Source organism: Nerophis lumbriciformis, linkage group LG30 (assembly GCF_033978685.3).
Source record: "Nerophis lumbriciformis linkage group LG30, RoL_Nlum_v2.1, whole genome shotgun sequence".
NCBI lineage: Eukaryota > Metazoa > Chordata > Actinopteri > Syngnathiformes > Syngnathidae > Nerophis > Nerophis lumbriciformis.
Genome location: NC_084577.2, coordinates 32,350,490 through 32,369,499, shown reverse-complemented (window position 1 = coordinate 32,369,499; position 19,010 = coordinate 32,350,490). Strand labels below are relative to the sequence as shown.

Sequence of the window (19,010 nt, the reverse complement as noted above, 5' to 3'; positions counted from 1 at the left end):
GAAAACAATAAGCAGCCATGGCAACAAACTCAGGTGTACAAACAGGCACTCAAGGAGTCCAAAACTAACAAAAAACACAAGTGCCTCGAAAACGTAAACAAAAATATGATCCGGGCAGCGGATCATAACAGTTTACTCTTTTTAAATCAAAATGACAAAAGAAAGTACCCAAATGACCCTGATCAAAAGTTGACATACCCCAGTGACTTTGATCTGATAACATGCACAAAAGTTGACACAAACAGGTTTGAATGGCTAATCAAGGTTCCAAACCTCTCCTGTGACATGTTTGTTTGTAATGAATGTTTGTGTATAAAAGGTGAGTGAGTTTCTGGACTTCTGACAGACCATTGCATCTTTCATCCGGTGCTGCACACATCTTTCTGGATTCTGAGTCATGGGGAAGGCAAAAGAATTGTCAAAGGATCTGCGGGAAAAGGTCATTGAACTGCATAAAACAGGAAAGGGGTACAAAAAGATATCCAAGGAATTGAGAATGCCAATCAGCAGAGTTCTAACGCTGATTAAGAAGTGGAAAATGAGGGATTCAGGTAGACCAGCAAAGATTTCAGCCACAACAGCCAGGAAAATTGTTCCAGATGCAAAGAAAAATCCACAAATAACTTCATCTGAAATACAGGACTCTCTGAAACATTGTGGTGTGGTGTGGCTGTTTCAAGGTGCACAATAAGGAGGCACTTGAAGAAAAATGGGCTCTACCACGGTATCCAGCACTATTTTTTGGATAATCTAATTAAGACATATATATATATATATATACATATATATATATTTATATATATCAAATAAAACAAATGGCTTATCGATAAGGCATTTTTTATTTATTAATTTATTAATTTATTACAATGCCAAAATAAGCCTAACAACGCCAATGGTTGTAATTCTGTAGCACTTTGAGATTTGGAATCAAATGTAAAGTAGATTATAAATACAATCTATTATATAAATAAAGAATATAGTATATATATATATATATATATATATATGTGTGTGTGTGTGTGTGTGTGTCCTTATGTAACATCACCAGGATGATTGACAATTAGGAGGACCAATAGTCGACATGATTCACCCAGAAATAAATAAAACAAATGGCTTATCGATAGACCATTAAAAAAAAAAAGTTTTAATATTTATTTATATGTATCATTATTCTCCTACTCACCTTTCCAGTAGAGGCCTCTCCTCTCTCACTTTCTGTGCTCCTCTGCCCTGACTCCTACAGCTCAATAGAGCTTGTGGAGTGATTATTATTATTATCTACTGATGATAGTCATACGTGAATGAGCTCAGCTCCTGTTCTCCTCCATGTGTAAAGTGAGAAACACAGCTGATGCTCCAGAAGGAAGTAACCCCAAAGATAGCAAATGGTAAAAAAAGAGTGCACATTTAACTTTATAAATAACCAGGACCTTCATGATGCATTTCAGGCTAACTAGCTAACTAAGTAGCAGCATTGTTTTAGAGCGGGAATGTAACTTTTTGTCAAACACAGACCTGGTGTAAAGTGGAGCTAATACATTTTACTACAAGCAGTGATGAATACTTACTTTCTTGAAAAAGTTTCTTATGTCCATTTTGCATCCGTTCACGTTCTTGTTCTGCAGTGCTGTGTGCTAATGTGCTTCGTACACCTGCAGGACGCAGAGAAAATGCGGACTGGATTTGAAGTGATGTGGGCATTTTCTATATGAACAAGTCCAAGGACCGCAAGCAAGGTCGCAAAGAAAATGCGGACTGGACTTTGAGTGATGTGGGCATTTTCTATATGAACAAGTCCAAGGACCGCAGGCAAGGTCGCAGAGAAAATGCGGACTGGACTTTGAGTGATGTGGGCATTTTCTATATGAACAAGTCCAAGGACCGCAGGCAAGGTCGCAGAGAAAATGCGGACTGGACTTTGAGTGATGTGGGCATTTTCTATATGAACAAGTCCAAGGACCGCAGGCAAGGTCGCAGAGAAAATGCGGACTGGATTTTGAGTGATGTGGGCATTTTCTATATGAACAAGTGGAATGGATTCATACCGATGCACTAAAGAGGCTCTCTACCTTACGCTATGAAGTGAGGGGAAACTGAGTGAATAATGACATATTATATGATTATTTATTTAAACTCATATTCGGGCCACTTTATAATGAATATTTTGGCATGTATTTGTAAAAAATTAATAAATAAAAATAAAAATAAAAAAATCCCCAAATTATTTAGGGGGGCTTAAGAATATCTTAGGGGGGCTTGAGCCCCCCTAAAATAGGCCTAACAACGCCAATGCCATACACACATGCAGCATGTCATACCATACACACATGCAGTATGTCATATCATACACACATGCACTATGTCATACCATACACACATGCAGTAGTATGTCATACCATACACACATGCAGTATGTCATACCATACACACATGCAGCATGTCAGCACACTCTCTATTGAGCAGCGATAGAAGGACACAAGCAGTTTTTGTGATAGATTGTTCTTTTTGAGGAGTCTCAGAAAGTAAAGTCTCTGCTGTGCCTTTTTGATGGTCCCTGAGGTGTTCATACTCCATGACAGGTCTTGATGGTCCCTGAGGTGTTCATACTCCATGACAGGTCTTGATGGTCACTGAGGTGTTCATACTCCATGACAGGTCTTGATGGTCCCTGAGGTGTTCATACTCCACGACAGGTCTTGATGGTCCCTGAGGTGTTCATACTCCATGACAGGTCTTGATGGTCCCTGAGGTGTTCATACTCCATGACAGGTCTTGATGGTCCCTGAGGTGTTCATACTCCATGACAGGTCTTGATGGTCCCTGAGGTGTTCATACTCCACGACAGGTCTTGATGGTCCCTGAGGTGTTCATACTCCATGACAGGTCTTGATGGTCCCTGAGGTGTTCATACTCCATGACAGGTCTTGATGGTCCCTGAGGTGTTCATACTCCATGACAGGTCTTGATGGTCCCTGAGGTGTTCATACTCCATGACAGGTCTTGATGGTCCCTGAGGTGTTCATACTCCATGACAGGTCTTGATGGTCCCTGAGGTGTTCATACTCCATGACAGGTCTTGATGGTCCCTGAGGTGTTCATACTCCATGACAGGTCTTGATGGTCCCTGAGGTGTTCATACTCCATGACAGGTCTTGATGGTCCCTGAGGTGTTCATACTCCATGACAGGTCTTGATGGTCCCTGAGGTGTTCATACTCCATGACAGGTCTTGATGGTCCCTGAGGTGTTCATACTCCATGACAGGTCTTGATGGTCCCTGAGGTGTTCATACTCCATGACAGGTCTTGATGGTCCCTGAGGTGTTCATACTCTATGACAGGTCTTGATGGTCCCTGAGGTGTTCATACTCCATGACAGGTCTTGATGGTCACTGAGGTGTTCATACTCTATGACAGGTCTTGATGGTCCCTGAGGTGTTCAGACTCCACGACAGGTCTTGATGGTCCCTGAGGTGTTCATACTCCATGACAGGTCTTGATGGTCACTGAGGTGTTCATACTCTATGACAGGTCTTGATGGTCCCTGAGGTGTTCATACTCCATGACAGGTCTTGATGGTCCCTGAGGTGTTCATACTCTATGACAGGTCTTGATGGTCCCTGAGGTGTTCATACTCTATGACAGGTCTTGATGGTCCCTGAGGTGTTCATACTTCACGACAGGTCTTGATGGTCCCTGAGGTGTTCATACTCCATGACAGGTCTTGATGGTCCCTGAGGTGTTCATACTCCATGACAGGTCTTGATGGTCCCTGAGGTGTTCATACTCCATGACAGGTCTTGATGGTCCCTGAGGTGTTCATACTCCACGACAGGTCTTGATGGTCCCTGAGGTGTTCATACTCCATGACAGGTCTTGATGGTCACTGAGGTGTTCATACTCCATGACAGGTCTTGATGGTCCCTGAGGTGTTCATACTCCATGACAGGTCTTGATGGTCCCTGAGGTGTTCATACTCCATGACAGGTCTTGATGGTCCCTGAGGTGTTCATACTCTATGACAGGTCTTGATGGTCCCTGAGGTGTTCATACTCTATGACAGGTCTTGATGGTCCCTGAGGTGTTCATACTCCATGACAGGTCTTGATGGTCCCTGAGGTGTTCATACTCTATGACAGGTCTTGATGGTCCCTGAGGTGTTCATACTCCATGACAGGTCTTGATGGTCACTGAGGTGTTCATACTCTATGACAGGTCTTGATGGTCCCTGAGGTGTTCAGACTCCACGACAGGTCTTGATGGTCCCTGAGGTGTTCATACTCCATGACAGGTCTTGATGGTCACTGAGGTGTTCATACTCTATGACAGGTCTTGATGGTCCCTGAGGTGTTCATACTCCATGACAGGTCTTGATGGTCCCTGAGGTGTTCATACTCTATGACAGGTCTTGATGGTCCCTGAGGTGTTCATACTCTATGACAGGTCTTGATGGTCCCTGAGGTGTTCATACTTCACGACAGGTCTTGATGGTCCCTGAGGTGTTCATACTCCATGACAGGTCTTGATGGTCCCTGAGGTGTTCATACTTCACGACAGGTCTTGATGGTCCCTGAGGTGTTCATACTCCATGACAGGTCTTGATGGTCCCTGAGGTGTTCATACTCCATGACAGGTCTTGATGGTCCCTGAGGTGTTCATACTCCATGACAGGTCTTGATGGTCCCTGAGGTGTTCATACTCCACGACAGGTCTTGATGGTCCCTGAGGTGTTCATACTCCATGACAGGTCTTGATGGTCACTGAGGTGTTCATACTCCATGACAGGTCTTGATGGTCCCTGAGGTGTTCATACTCCATGACAGGTCTTGATGGTCCCTGAGGTGTTCATACTCCATGACAGGTCTTGATGGTCCCTGAGGTGTTCATACTCTATGACAGGTCTTGATGGTCCCTGAGGTGTTCATACTCTATGACAGGTCTTGATGGTCCCTGAGGTGTTCATACTCCATGACAGGTCTTGATGGTCCCTGAGGTGTTCATACTCTATGACAGGTCTTGATGGTCCCTGAGGTGTTCATACTCCATGACAGGTCTTGATGGTCACTGAGGTGTTCATACTCTATGACAGGTCTTGATGGTCCCTGAGGTGTTCAGACTCCACGACAGGTCTTGATGGTCCCTGAGGTGTTCATACTCCATGACAGGTCTTGATGGTCACTGAGGTGTTCATACTCTATGACAGGTCTTGATGGTCCCTGAGGTGTTCATACTCCATGACAGGTCTTGATGGTCCCTGAGGTGTTCATACTCTATGACAGGTCTTGATGGTCCCTGAGGTGTTCATACTCCATGACAGGTCTTGATGGTCCCTGAGGTGTTCATACTCCACGACAGGTCTTGATGGTCCCTGAGGTGTTCATACTCCATGACAGGTCTTGATGGTCCCTGAGGTGTTCATACTCCATGACAGGTCTTGATGGTCCCTGAGGTGTTCATACTCCATGACAGGTCTTGATGGTCCCTGAGGTGTTCATACTCCACGACAGGTCTTGATGGTCCCTGAGGTGTTCATACTCCATGACAGGTCTTGATGGTCCCTGAGGTGTTCATACTCCATGACAGGTCTTGATGGTCCCTGAGGTGTTCATACTCCATGACAGGTCTTGATGGTCCCTGAGGTGTTCATACTCCATGACAGGTCTTGATGGTCCCTGAGGTGTTCATACTCCATGACAGGTCTTGATGGTCCCTGAGGTGTTCATACTCCATGACAGGTCTTGATGGTCCCTGAGGTGTTCATACTCCATGACAGGTCTTGATGGTCCCTGAGGTGTTCATACTCCATGACAGGTCTTGATGGTCCCTGAGGTGTTCATACTCCATGACAGGTCTTGATGGTCCCTGAGGTGTTCATACTCCATGACAGGTCTTGATGGTCCCTGAGGTGTTCATACTCCATGACAGGTCTTGATGGTCCCTGAGGTGTTCATACTCCATGACAGGTCTTGATGGTCCCTGAGGTGTTCATACTCTATGACAGGTCTTGATGGTCCCTGAGGTGTTCATACTCCATGACAGGTCTTGATGGTCACTGAGGTGTTCATACTCTATGACAGGTCTTGATGGTCCCTGAGGTGTTCAGACTCCACGACAGGTCTTGATGGTCCCTGAGGTGTTCATACTCCATGACAGGTCTTGATGGTCACTGAGGTGTTCATACTCTATGACAGGTCTTGATGGTCCCTGAGGTGTTCATACTCCATGACAGGTCTTGATGGTCCCTGAGGTGTTCATACTCTATGACAGGTCTTGATGGTCCCTGAGGTGTTCATACTCTATGACAGGTCTTGATGGTCCCTGAGGTGTTCATACTTCACGACAGGTCTTGATGGTCCCTGAGGTGTTCATACTCCATGACAGGTCTTGATGGTCCCTGAGGTGTTCATACTCCATGACAGGTCTTGATGGTCCCTGAGGTGTTCATACTCCATGACAGGTCTTGATGGTCCCTGAGGTGTTCATACTCCACGACAGGTCTTGATGGTCCCTGAGGTGTTCATACTCCATGACAGGTCTTGATGGTCACTGAGGTGTTCATACTCCATGACAGGTCTTGATGGTCCCTGAGGTGTTCATACTCCATGACAGGTCTTGATGGTCCCTGAGGTGTTCATACTCCATGACAGGTCTTGATGGTCCCTGAGGTGTTCATACTCTATGACAGGTCTTGATGGTCCCTGAGGTGTTCATACTCCATGACAGGTCTTGATGGTCCCTGAGGTGTTCATACTCTATGACAGGTCTTGATGGTCCCTGAGGTGTTCATACTCCATGACAGGTCTTGATGGTCACTGAGGTGTTCATACTCTATGACAGGTCTTGATGGTCCCTGAGGTGTTCAGACTCCACGACAGGTCTTGATGGTCCCTGAGGTGTTCATACTCCATGACAGGTCTTGATGGTCACTGAGGTGTTCATACTCTATGACAGGTCTTGATGGTCCCTGAGGTGTTCATACTCCATGACAGGTCTTGATGGTCCCTGAGGTGTTCATACTCTATGACAGGTCTTGATGGTCCCTGAGGTGTTCATACTCTATGACAGGTCTTGATGGTCCCTGAGGTGTTCATACTTCACGACAGGTCTTGATGGTCCCTGAGGTGTTCATACTCCATGACAGGTCTTGATGGTCCCTGAGGTGTTCATACTTCACGACAGGTCTTGATGGTCCCTGAGGTGTTCATACTCCATGACAGGTCTTGATGGTCCCTGAGGTGTTCATACTCCATGACAGGTCTTGATGGTCCCTGAGGTGTTCATACTCCATGACAGGTCTTGATGGTCCCTGAGGTGTTCATACTCCACGACAGGTCTTGATGGTCCCTGAGGTGTTCATACTCCATGACAGGTCTTGATGGTCACTGAGGTGTTCATACTCCATGACAGGTCTTGATGGTCCCTGAGGTGTTCATACTCCATGACAGGTCTTGATGGTCCCTGAGGTGTTCATACTCCATGACAGGTCTTGATGGTCCCTGAGGTGTTCATACTCTATGACAGGTCTTGATGGTCCCTGAGGTGTTCATACTCTATGACAGGTCTTGATGGTCCCTGAGGTGTTCATACTCCATGACAGGTCTTGATGGTCCCTGAGGTGTTCATACTCTATGACAGGTCTTGATGGTCCCTGAGGTGTTCATACTCCATGACAGGTCTTGATGGTCACTGAGGTGTTCATACTCTATGACAGGTCTTGATGGTCCCTGAGGTGTTCAGACTCCACGACAGGTCTTGATGGTCCCTGAGGTGTTCATACTCCATGACAGGTCTTGATGGTCACTGAGGTGTTCATACTCTATGACAGGTCTTGATGGTCCCTGAGGTGTTCATACTCCATGACAGGTCTTGATGGTCCCTGAGGTGTTCATACTCTATGACAGGTCTTGATGGTCCCTGAGGTGTTCATACTCTATGACAGGTCTTGATGGTCCCTGAGGTGTTCATACTTCACGACAGGTCTTGATGGTCCCTGAGGTGTTCATACTCCATGACAGGTCTTGATGGTCCCTGAGGTGTTCATACTCCATGACAGGTCTTGATGGTCCCTGAGGTGTTCATACTCCATGACAGGTCTTGATGGTCCCTGAGGTGTTCATACTCCACGACAGGTCTTGATGGTCCCTGAGGTGTTCATACTCCATGACAGGTCTTGATGGTCACTGAGGTGTTCATACTCCATGACAGGTCTTGATGGTCCCTGAGGTGTTCATACTCCATGACAGGTCTTGATGGTCCCTGAGGTGTTCATACTCCATGACAGGTCTTGATGGTCCCTGAGGTGTTCATACTCTATGACAGGTCTTGATGGTCCCTGAGGTGTTCATACTCTATGACAGGTCTTGATGGTCCCTGAGGTGTTCATACTCCATGACAGGTCTTGATGGTCCCTGAGGTGTTCATACTCTATGACAGGTCTTGATGGTCCCTGAGGTGTTCATACTCCATGACAGGTCTTGATGGTCACTGAGGTGTTCATACTCTATGACAGGTCTTGATGGTCCCTGAGGTGTTCAGACTCCACGACAGGTCTTGATGGTCCCTGAGGTGTTCATACTCCATGACAGGTCTTGATGGTCACTGAGGTGTTCATACTCTATGACAGGTCTTGATGGTCCCTGAGGTGTTCAGACTCCACGACAGGTCTTGATGGTCCCTGAGGTGTTCATACTCCATGACAGGTCTTGATGGTCCCTGAGGTGTTCATACTCCATGACAGGTCTTGATGGTCCCTGAGGTGTTCATACTCCATGACAGGTCTTGATGGTCCCTGAGGTGTTCATACTCCATGACAGGTCTTGATGGTCACTGAGGTGTTCATACTCTATGACAGGTCTTGATGGTCCCTGAGGTGTTCATACTCTATGACAGGTCTTGATGGTCCCTGAGGTGTTCATACTCCATGACAGGTCTTCCTCCATCTGGATCCCCAGGAACCTGAAGTTAGAGACCCTTTCCACATAGTCCCCATTGATGTACAGTGGTTGGATGTTTGTTGTTTTTTTCTTGCGGAAATCCATGATCAGCTCCTTGGTCTTGGTGGTGTTAAGGACCAGGTTGTTTAAATGAATAATGATAAATATGATTATTAATAACAAATATGATGAATAATGATAAATATGATTATTATTAATAACAACACATAAGATGAGTAATAATTGCCATGTTTAATGACAGCCAATCAGATGTCAGAAGAAAGAATGACTCACCACTAATTGTCTAATTCATGCTGACTGTGTGTTGATCAATATAAGCGCCGTCTTTTTCATGGACGCCCCTGCTTATTTCAGCAAGACAATGCCAAGCCACGTGTTACATCAACGTGGCTTCATAGTAAAAGAGTGCGGGTACTAGACTGGCCTGCCTGTAGTCCAGACCTGTCTCCCATTGAAAATGTGAAGCCTAAAATAGCAGAAGGGAGACCCCCGGACTGTTGAACAACTTAAGCTGTACATCAAGCAAGAATGGGAAAGAATTCCACCTGAGAAGCTTCAAAAATGTGTCTCCTCAGTTCCCAAACCTTTACTGAGTGTTGTTCAAAGGAAAGGCCATGTAACACAGTGGTGAACATGCCCTTTACCCAACTACTTAGGCACGTGTTGCAGCCATGAAATTCTAAGTTAATTATTATTTGCAAAAAAAAATAAAGTTTATGAGTTTGAACATCAAATATGTTGTCTTTGTAGCATATTCAACTGAATATGGCTTGAAAAGGATTTGCAAATCATTGTATTCTGTTTATATTTACATCTAACACCATTTCCCAACTCATATGGAAACAGGGTTTGTAAATATTAATCTGTACATACTTGAATAAATAGGTGTAGCTACTTGAACTTCCATTGGAAAAAAAAGTCATTCTCGTGGTACTGAAACTGAAATATACCTCCAAATGTGTCAAATACGCCAAATAATGTGTATTACAGTCCTTTTCTAGTACAATGAGGACCTGAGCTGGAGTGGCTGAAAGAAGAGATTATATTCAAAAGATGTCAAGATGAGTACATGAATGTATACCATTGGGTACATGAATGTATACAATGAGTACATGAATGTATAACATGAGTACATGAATGTATAACATGGGTACATGAGTGTATACAATGAGTACATGAGTGTATATAATGAGTACATGAGTGTATACACTGAGTACATGAATGTATACACTGAGTACATGAATGTATATAATCAGTACATTAATTTATACAATGAGCACATGAATGAATACAATGAGCACATGAATGTATACAATGAGCACATGAATGAATACAATGAGCACATGAATGTATACAATGAGCATGTGAATGTATACAATGAGTACATGAATGATTTGGATTATAAACATATAATCCAACATGATGATGTGTACTATTAGTGTAAACATGTATACTTTATGAAATACTACTTCACTTATGTAAACATGTATACTTTATGAAATACTACTTCATTCATGTAAACATGTATACTTTATCAAATACTACTTCATTTATGTAAACATGTATACTTTATAAAATACTACTTCATTTATGATCAAACAAATATTTGGCATGTTTGTCAACAAAGTCCAAAATAACACAATTGTTGAATCAAGAATAAGAAAAACATTTGGCAACTTTGGTCTGATGGAGAGTCTCAGTGTGTGTACCCCTCACTAGTGTGTGTACCCCTCACTAGTGTGTACCCCTCACTAGTGTGTGTACCCCTCACTAGTGTGTACCCCTCACTAGTGTGTGTACCCCTCACTAGTGTGTGTACCCCTCACTAGTGTGTGTACCCCTCACTAGTGTGTACCCCTCACTAGTGTGTGTACCCCTCACTAGTGTGTGTACCCCTCACTAGTGTGTACCCCTCACTAGTGTGTGTACCCCTCACTAGTGTGTACCCCTCACTAGTGTGTACCCCTCACTAGATGAAGTGTGTGTACCCCTCACTAGTGTGTACCCCTCACTAGTGTGTGTACCCCTCACTAGTGTGTACCCCTCACTAGTGTGTGTACCCCTCACTAGTGTGTGTACCCCTCATTAGTGTGTGTACCCCTCACTAGTGTGTGTACCCCTCACTAGTATGTGTACCCCTCACTAGTGTGTGAACCCCTCACTAGTATGTGTACCCCTCACTAGTGTGTACCCCTCACTAGTGTGTACCCCTCACTAGTGTGTGTACCCCTCACTAGTGTGTGTACCCCTCACTAGTGTGTACCCCTCACTAGTGTGTACCCCTCACTAGTGTGTGTACCCCTCACTAGTGTGTACCCCTCACTAGTGTGTGTACCCCTCACTAGTGTGTGTACCCCTCACTAGTGTGTGTACCCCTCACTAGTGTGTACCCCTCACTAGTGTGTGTACCCCTCACTAGTGTGTACCCCTCACTAGTGTGTGTACCCCTCACTAGTGTGTGTACCCCTCATTAGTGTGTGTACCCCTCACTAGTGTGTGTACCCCTCACTAGTATGTGTACCCCTCACTAGTGTGTGAACCCCTCACTAGTATGTGTACCCCTCACTAGTGTGTACCCCTCACTAGTGTGTACCCCTCACTAGTGTGTGTACCCCTCACTACGGTGTATCCCTCATTAGTGTGTGTACCACTCACTAGTGTGTGTACCCCTCACTAGTGTGTACCCTCACTAGATGAAGTGTGTGTACCCCTCACTAGTGTGTACCCTCACTAGATGACGTGTGTGTACCCCTCACTAGTGTGTGTACACTTCACTAGATGAAGTGTGTGTACCCCTCACTAGTGTGTGTACCCCTCACTAGTGTGTACCCCCTCACTAGATGACATGTGTGTACCCCTCACTAGATGATGTGTGTGTACCCCCTCACTAGATGACGTGTGTGTACCTCTCACTAGATGAAGTGTGTGTACCCCTCACTAGTGTGTGTACCCCTCACTAGTGTGTGTACCCCTCACTAGTGTGTACCCCTCACTAGTGTGTGTACCCCTCACTAGATGAAGTGTGTGTACCCCTCACTAGTGTGTATCCCTCACTAGATGAAGTGTGTGTACCCCTCACTAGTGTGTACCCCTCACTAGTGTGTGTACCCCTCACTAGATGAAGTGTGTGTAGCCCTCAGCTCCCGTCACGATGACATCCATCCAGATCCTCATGGCCTCAGCAGAAGGTGCCACCAGGAAGTAGAGACGGTCATGAGTCTTCACACAAAAGGTCAAAGTTGGGTTGGGGCTCTGTGGAAAACACACAAAACATCTTTAAGTACTTCCATCTAGTAGTACTACTACTATCAACTACTTACATCTAGTAGTACTACTACTATCAACTACTTACATCTAGTAGTACTACTGCTATCAACTACTTCCATCTAGTAGTACTACTACTATCAACTACTTACATCTAGTAGTACTACTACTATCAACTACTTACATCTAGTAGTACTACTGCTATCAACTACTTCCATCTAGTAGTACTACTACTATCAACTACTTACATCTAGTAGTACTACTACTATCAACTACTTACATCTAGTAGTACTACTGCTATCAACTACTTCCATCTAGTAGTACTACTACTATCAACTACTTCCATCTAGTAGTACTACTGCTATCAACTACTTCCATCTAGTAGTACTACTGCTATCAACTACTTCCATCTAGTAGTACTACTACTATCAACTACTTACATCTAGTAGTACTACTACTATCAACTACTTCCATCTAGTAGTACTACTTCTATCAACTACTTCCATCTAGTAGTGCTACTACTATCAACTACTTACATCTAGTAGTACTACTGCAATCAACTACTTCCATCTAGTAGTACTACTACTATCAACTACTTCCATCTAGTAGTACTACTACTATCAACTACTTCCATCTAGTAGTACCACTACTATCAACTACTTCCATCTAGTAGTACAACTGCTATCAACTACTTCCAACTAGTAGTTCTACTGCTATCAACTACTTCCATCTAGTAGTACTACTGCTATCAACTACTTCCATCTAGTAGTACTACTACTATCAACTACTTACATCTAGTAGTACTACTGCTATCAAGTACTTCCATCTAGTAGTACTACTGCTATCAACTACTTCCATCTAGTAGTACTACTACTATCAACTACTTCCATCTAGTAGTACTACTAGTATCAACTACTTCCATCTAGTAGTACTACTACTATCAACTACTTACATCTAGTAGTACTACTGCTATCAACTACTTCCATCTAGTAGTACTACTACTATCAACTACTTCCATCTAGTAGTACTACTGCTATCAAGTACTTCCATCTAGTAGTACTACTGCTATCAACTACTTCCATCTAGTAGTACCACTGCTATCAACTACTTCCATCTAGTAGTACTACTGCTATCAACTACTTACATCTAGTAGTACTACTGCTATCAACTACTTCCATCTAGTAGTACTACTACTATCAAGTACTTACATCTAGTAGTACTACTGCTATCAACTACTTCCATCTAGTAGTATTACTGCTATCAACTACTTCCATCTAGTAGTACTACTACTATCAACTACTTCCATCTAGTAGTACTACTACTATCAAGTACTTCCATCTAGTAGTACTACTACTATCAAGTACTTCCATCTAGTAGTACTACTACTATCAACTACTTCCATCTAGTAGTACTACTACTATCAAGTACTTCCATCTAGTAGTACTACTACTATCAACTACTTCCATCTAGTAGTACTACTACTATCAACTACTTCCATCTAGTAGTACTACTACTATCAAGTACTTCCATCTAGTAGTACTACTACTATCAACTACTTACATCTAGTAGTACTACTACTATCAACTACTTCCATCTAGTAGTACTACTACTATCAACTACTTACATCTAGTAGTACTACTACTATCAACTACTTACATCTAGTAGTACTACTACTATCAAGTACTTCCATCTAGTAGTACTACTACTATCAACTACTTACATCTAGTAGTACTACTACTATCAACTACTTCCATCTAGTAGTACTACTACTATCAACTACTTCCATCTAGTAGTACTACTACTATCAACTACTTCCATCTAGTAGTACTACTACTATCAAGTACTTCCATCTAGTAGTACTACTACTATCAACTACTTCCATCTAGTAGTACTACTGCTATCAAGTACTTCCATCTAGTAGTACTACTGCTATCAAGTACTTCCATCTAGTAGTACTACTGCTATCAACTACTTCCATCTAGTAGTACTACTACTATCAACTACTTCCATCTAGTAGTACTACTACCATCAACTACTTCCATCTAGTAGTACTACTACTATCAACTACTTCCATCTAGTAGTACTACTACTATCAACTACTTCCATCTAGTAGTACCACTACTATCAAGTACTTCCATCTAGTAGTACTACTGCTATCAACTACTTCCATCTAGTAGTACTACTACTATCAACTACTTACATCTAGTAGTACTACTGCTATCAACTACTTCCATCTAGTAGTACTACTACTATAAACTACTTCCATCTAGTAGTACTACTACTATCAACTACTTCCATCTAGTAGTACTACTACTATCAACTACTTCCATCTGGAAGTACTACTGCTATCAACTACTTCCATCTAGTAGTACTACTGCTATCAACTACTTCCATCTAGTAGTACTACTACTATCAACTACTTCCATCTAGTAGTACTACTACTATCAACTACTTACATCTAGTAGTACTACTGCTATCAAGTACTTCCATCTAGTAGTACTACTGCTATCAACTACTTCCATCTAGTAGTACTACTACTATCAAGTGCTTCCATCTAGTAGTACTACTGCTATCAAGTACTTCCATCTAGTAGTACTACTACTATCAACTACTTCCATCTAGTAGTACTACTACTATCAACTACTTCCATCTAGTAGTACTACTACTATCAAGTACTTCCATCTAGTAGTACTACTACTATCAACTACTTCCATCTAGTAGTACTACTGCTATCAAGTACTTCCATCTAGTAGTACTACTGCTATCAACTACTTCCATCTAGTAGTACTACTGCTATCAACTACTTCCATCTAGTAGTACTACTGCTATCAACTACTTCCATCTAGTAGTACTACTGCTATCAACTACTTCCATCTAGTAGTACTACTGCTATCAACTACTTCCATCTAGTAGTACTACTGCTATCAACTACTTCCATCTAGTAGTACTACTGCTATCAACTACTTACATCTAGCAGTACTACTACTATCAACTACTTACATCTAGTAGTACTACTGCAATCAACTACTTCCATCTAGTAGTACTACTGCTATCAACTACTTCCATCTAGTAGTACTACTGCTATCAACTACTTCCATCTAGTAGTACTACTGCTATCAACTACTTCCATCTAGTAGTACTACTGCTATCAACTACTTCCATCTAGTAGTACTACTACTATCAACTACTTCCATCTAGTAGTACTACTACTATCAGCTACTTCCATCTGGAAGTACTACTGCTATCAACTACTTCCATCTAGTAGTACTACTGCTATCAACTACTTCCATCTAGTAGTACTACTACTATCAACTACTTACATCTAGTAGTACTACTGCTATCAACTACTTCCATCTAGTAGTACTACTACTATCAACTACTTCCATCTAGTAGTACTACTGCTATCAACTACTTCCATCTAGTAGTACTACTACTATCAAGTACTTCCATCTAGTAGTACTACTACTATCAACTACTTCCATCAAGTAGTACTACTGCTATCAACTACTTCCATCTAGTAGTACTACTGCTATCAAGTACTTCCATCTAGTAGTACTACTGCTATCAACTACTTCCATCTAGTAGTACTACTGCTATCAACTACTTACATCTAGCAGTACTACTACTATCAACTACTTACATCTAGTAGTACTACTGCAATCAACTACTTCCATCTAGTAGTACTACTGCTATCAACTACTTCCATCTAGTAGTACTACTGCTATCAACTACTTCCATCTAGTAGTACTACTGCTATCAACTACTTCCATCTAGTAGTACTACTGCTATCAACTACTTCCATCTAGTAGTACTACTACTATCAACTACTTCCATCTAGTAGTACTACTGCTATCAACTACTTCCATCTAGTAGTACTACTACTATCAAGTACTTCCATCTAGTAGTACTACTACTATCAACTACTTCCATCAAGTAGTACTACTGCTATCAACTACTTCCATCTAGTAGTACTACTGCTATCAAGTACTTCCATCTAGTAGTACTACTGCTATCAAGTACTTCCATCTAGTAGTACTACTACTATCAACTACTTCCATCTAGTAGTACTACTGCTATCAACTACTTCCATCTGGTAGTACTACTACTATCAAGTACTTCCATCTAGTAGTACTACAACTATCAAGTATTTCCACTTCGTACCAAAACTACTGTCAAGTACTTCCATCTAGTAGTACTACAATTATCAAGTATCTCCATGTAGTACTTCTACTACTAGAGTAATGTGTGTGTACTTTATACAAGAAATGACTTTTTCTCATTGAGACGATATCACCGCAGCAAACACCTGCTGCTCCTGTCATGCACAGGTGGGTGTGGCTTCACCTCTGGCCTCATTTACATTACAGTTCAGGTGCAGTGATAACATTTAGATTACAGTTAAGGTGCAGTGATAACATGAATGTACAACAGCATTTAGTGTACAACATGAATGTACAACAGCATTTATTCAGCTGCAAATATCACACATGACATCATAGCATGATGCTAACAATCCACATGATGCTAACAATGTGTGAAAGTGCTATCTAAAGATGGAAGTGTAGCTCCTCCTCTGAATGCAAGTGCTCCTACAGCATTAAAAGAACAGACAAATGAATGTTTCATCAGGCCCTGAAGTCACCCAGCACCTAGAAAAGGATATTGCTGAATAGACAATATTTGTATGATGGCCCCCTTTCTCACAGTACAGACGTGCTAAATGAAGAATTGGTGAGCAGAGTGGTTGGCAAGTAGAGGTGAGTATGGCTCACTTTCATGAGAAAACACACCTTAGAAGAAGTGTGAGAAAACACAAGAAGTTAGCAGCATACCTTAGTAGCACTGCGCAGGTGATCATAGTACACCTCCTGGATGGCCTGGAAGTAGATCACACCCTTCAGCTTGTTCTCCTGTTTGTCTGAGGACAACCATGGTCAGGGTTTTAGTCACCAGCTCATTCAAACATTGATCATGGTCAGGGTTTTAGTCACCACTTCATTCAAACATTGATCATGGTCAGGGTTTTAGTCACCACTTCATTCAAACATTGATCATGGTCAGGGTTTTAGTCACCACTTCATTCAAACATTGATCATGGTCAGGGTTTTAGTCACCACTTCATTCAAACATTGATCATGGTCAGGGTTTTAGTCACCAGCTCATTCAAACATTGATCATGGTCAGGGTTTTAGTCACCAGCTCATTGAAACATTGATCATGATCAGGGTTTTAGTCACCACTTCATTCAAACATTGATCATGGTCAGGGTTTTAGTCACCAGCTCATTGAAACATTGATCATGATCAGGGTTTTAGTCACCACTTCATTTAAACATTGATCATGGTCAGGGTTTTAGTCACCACTTCATTCAAACATTGATCATGGTCAGGGTTTTAGTCACCAGCTCATTCAAACATTGATCATGGTCAGGGTTTTAGTCACCACTTCATTCAAACATTGATCATGGTCAGGGTTTTAGTCACCAAGACATTCAAACATTGATCATGGTCAGGGTTTTAGTCACCACTTCATTCAAACATTGATCATGGTCAGGGTTTTAGTCACCACTTCATTCAAACATTGATCATGGTCAGGGTTTTAGTCACCAGCTCATTCAAACATTGATCATGGTCAGGGTTTTAGTCACCAGCTCATTGAAACATTGATCATGATCAGGGTTTTAGTCACCACTTCATTCAAACATTGATCATGGTCAGGGTTTTAGTCACCAGCTCATTGAAACATTGATCATGATCAGGGTTTTAGTCACCACTTCATTTAAACATTGATCATGATCAGGGTTTTAGTCACCACTTCATTCAAACATTGATCATGGTCAGGGTTTTAGTCACCACTTCATTTAAACATTGATCATGGTCAGGGTTTTAGTCACCACTTCATTCAAACATTGATCATGGTCAGGGTTTTAGTCACCAGCTCATTGAAACATTGATGCCTCTGATCATGTAGAGAGTGTTAGTACTAGATGACAAGCTGTCTGCCTCCTTGCAGCTTCTTTCATCAGCCAGAGCACAAAAGCAGCAGCAGCAAGTCAACATCACATCTCCTTCAGGCACAAACACTCCACATGGAGGAGAAGGCTGCACATTTCCAGGAATATGAACAACATTTCTCATTTACTAACCAGCTCTTTAGCATTCTAACAACTGCACATTTCCAGGAATATGAACAACATTTCTCATTTACTAACCAGCTCTTTAGCATTCTAACAACTGCACATTTCCAGGAATATGAACAACATTTCTCATTTACTAACCAGCTCTTTAGCATTCTAACAACTGCACATTTCCAGGAATATGAACATGTATCATCTTCATTTATGTACTACCTAGGTAGTACATAAATATTGCAGTACACGTACTTAGGTACTACATGAATGTTGCTGTACACGTAACTACAAAGTGCATGAATTATGCAGTACATGTACACACAAAGTACATGATTGATGCAGTACATGTACTATGTAGTACATGAATGATGCAATACATGTACTACATAGTACATGAATGATGCAGTACATGTACTATGCAGTACATGACTGATGCAGTACATGTACTATGTAGTACATGAATGATGCAGTATATGTACTATACAGTACTATGCAGTACACGTATCCAGGTAGTAGCAGAATGATGCAGTACTATGCAGTACAAGTACACATACCCAGGTAGTAGCAGTATATGTACTATGCAGTACAAGTACACATACCCAGGTAGTAGCAGAATGATGCAGTACTATGCAGTACAAGTACACATACCCAGGTAGTATAAGTA

At 42.3% G+C, this 19,010-nt stretch overlaps 1 protein-coding gene across 5 annotated transcripts in view; it reads right to left on the bottom strand.

Annotated features, from left to right (window-relative positions):
• Positions 1–11,437: 11,437 nt before the first annotated feature.
• phldb1b (pleckstrin homology-like domain, family B, member 1b) overlaps positions 11,438–19,010 on the bottom strand; it is a 72,779-nt gene continuing 65,206 nt past the window's right edge. For 2 of the 5 annotated variants that reach the window (XM_061934091.2, XM_061934092.2), the window contains exons 15-16: positions 17,049–17,134; positions 11,441–12,204 (exon numbers count right to left, since the gene is read on the bottom strand). In XM_061934091.2, coding sequence (XP_061790075.1) covers positions 12,067–12,204; positions 17,049–17,134 — 224 coding nt within the window. In that variant the 3' untranslated portion in view covers positions 11,441–12,066. Of the gene's footprint in view, positions 12,205–17,048; positions 17,135–19,010 lie in introns of all 5 variants that reach the window. The other 3 variants (XR_009812007.2, XM_061934095.2, XM_061934094.2) reach the window with 3 other exon arrangements.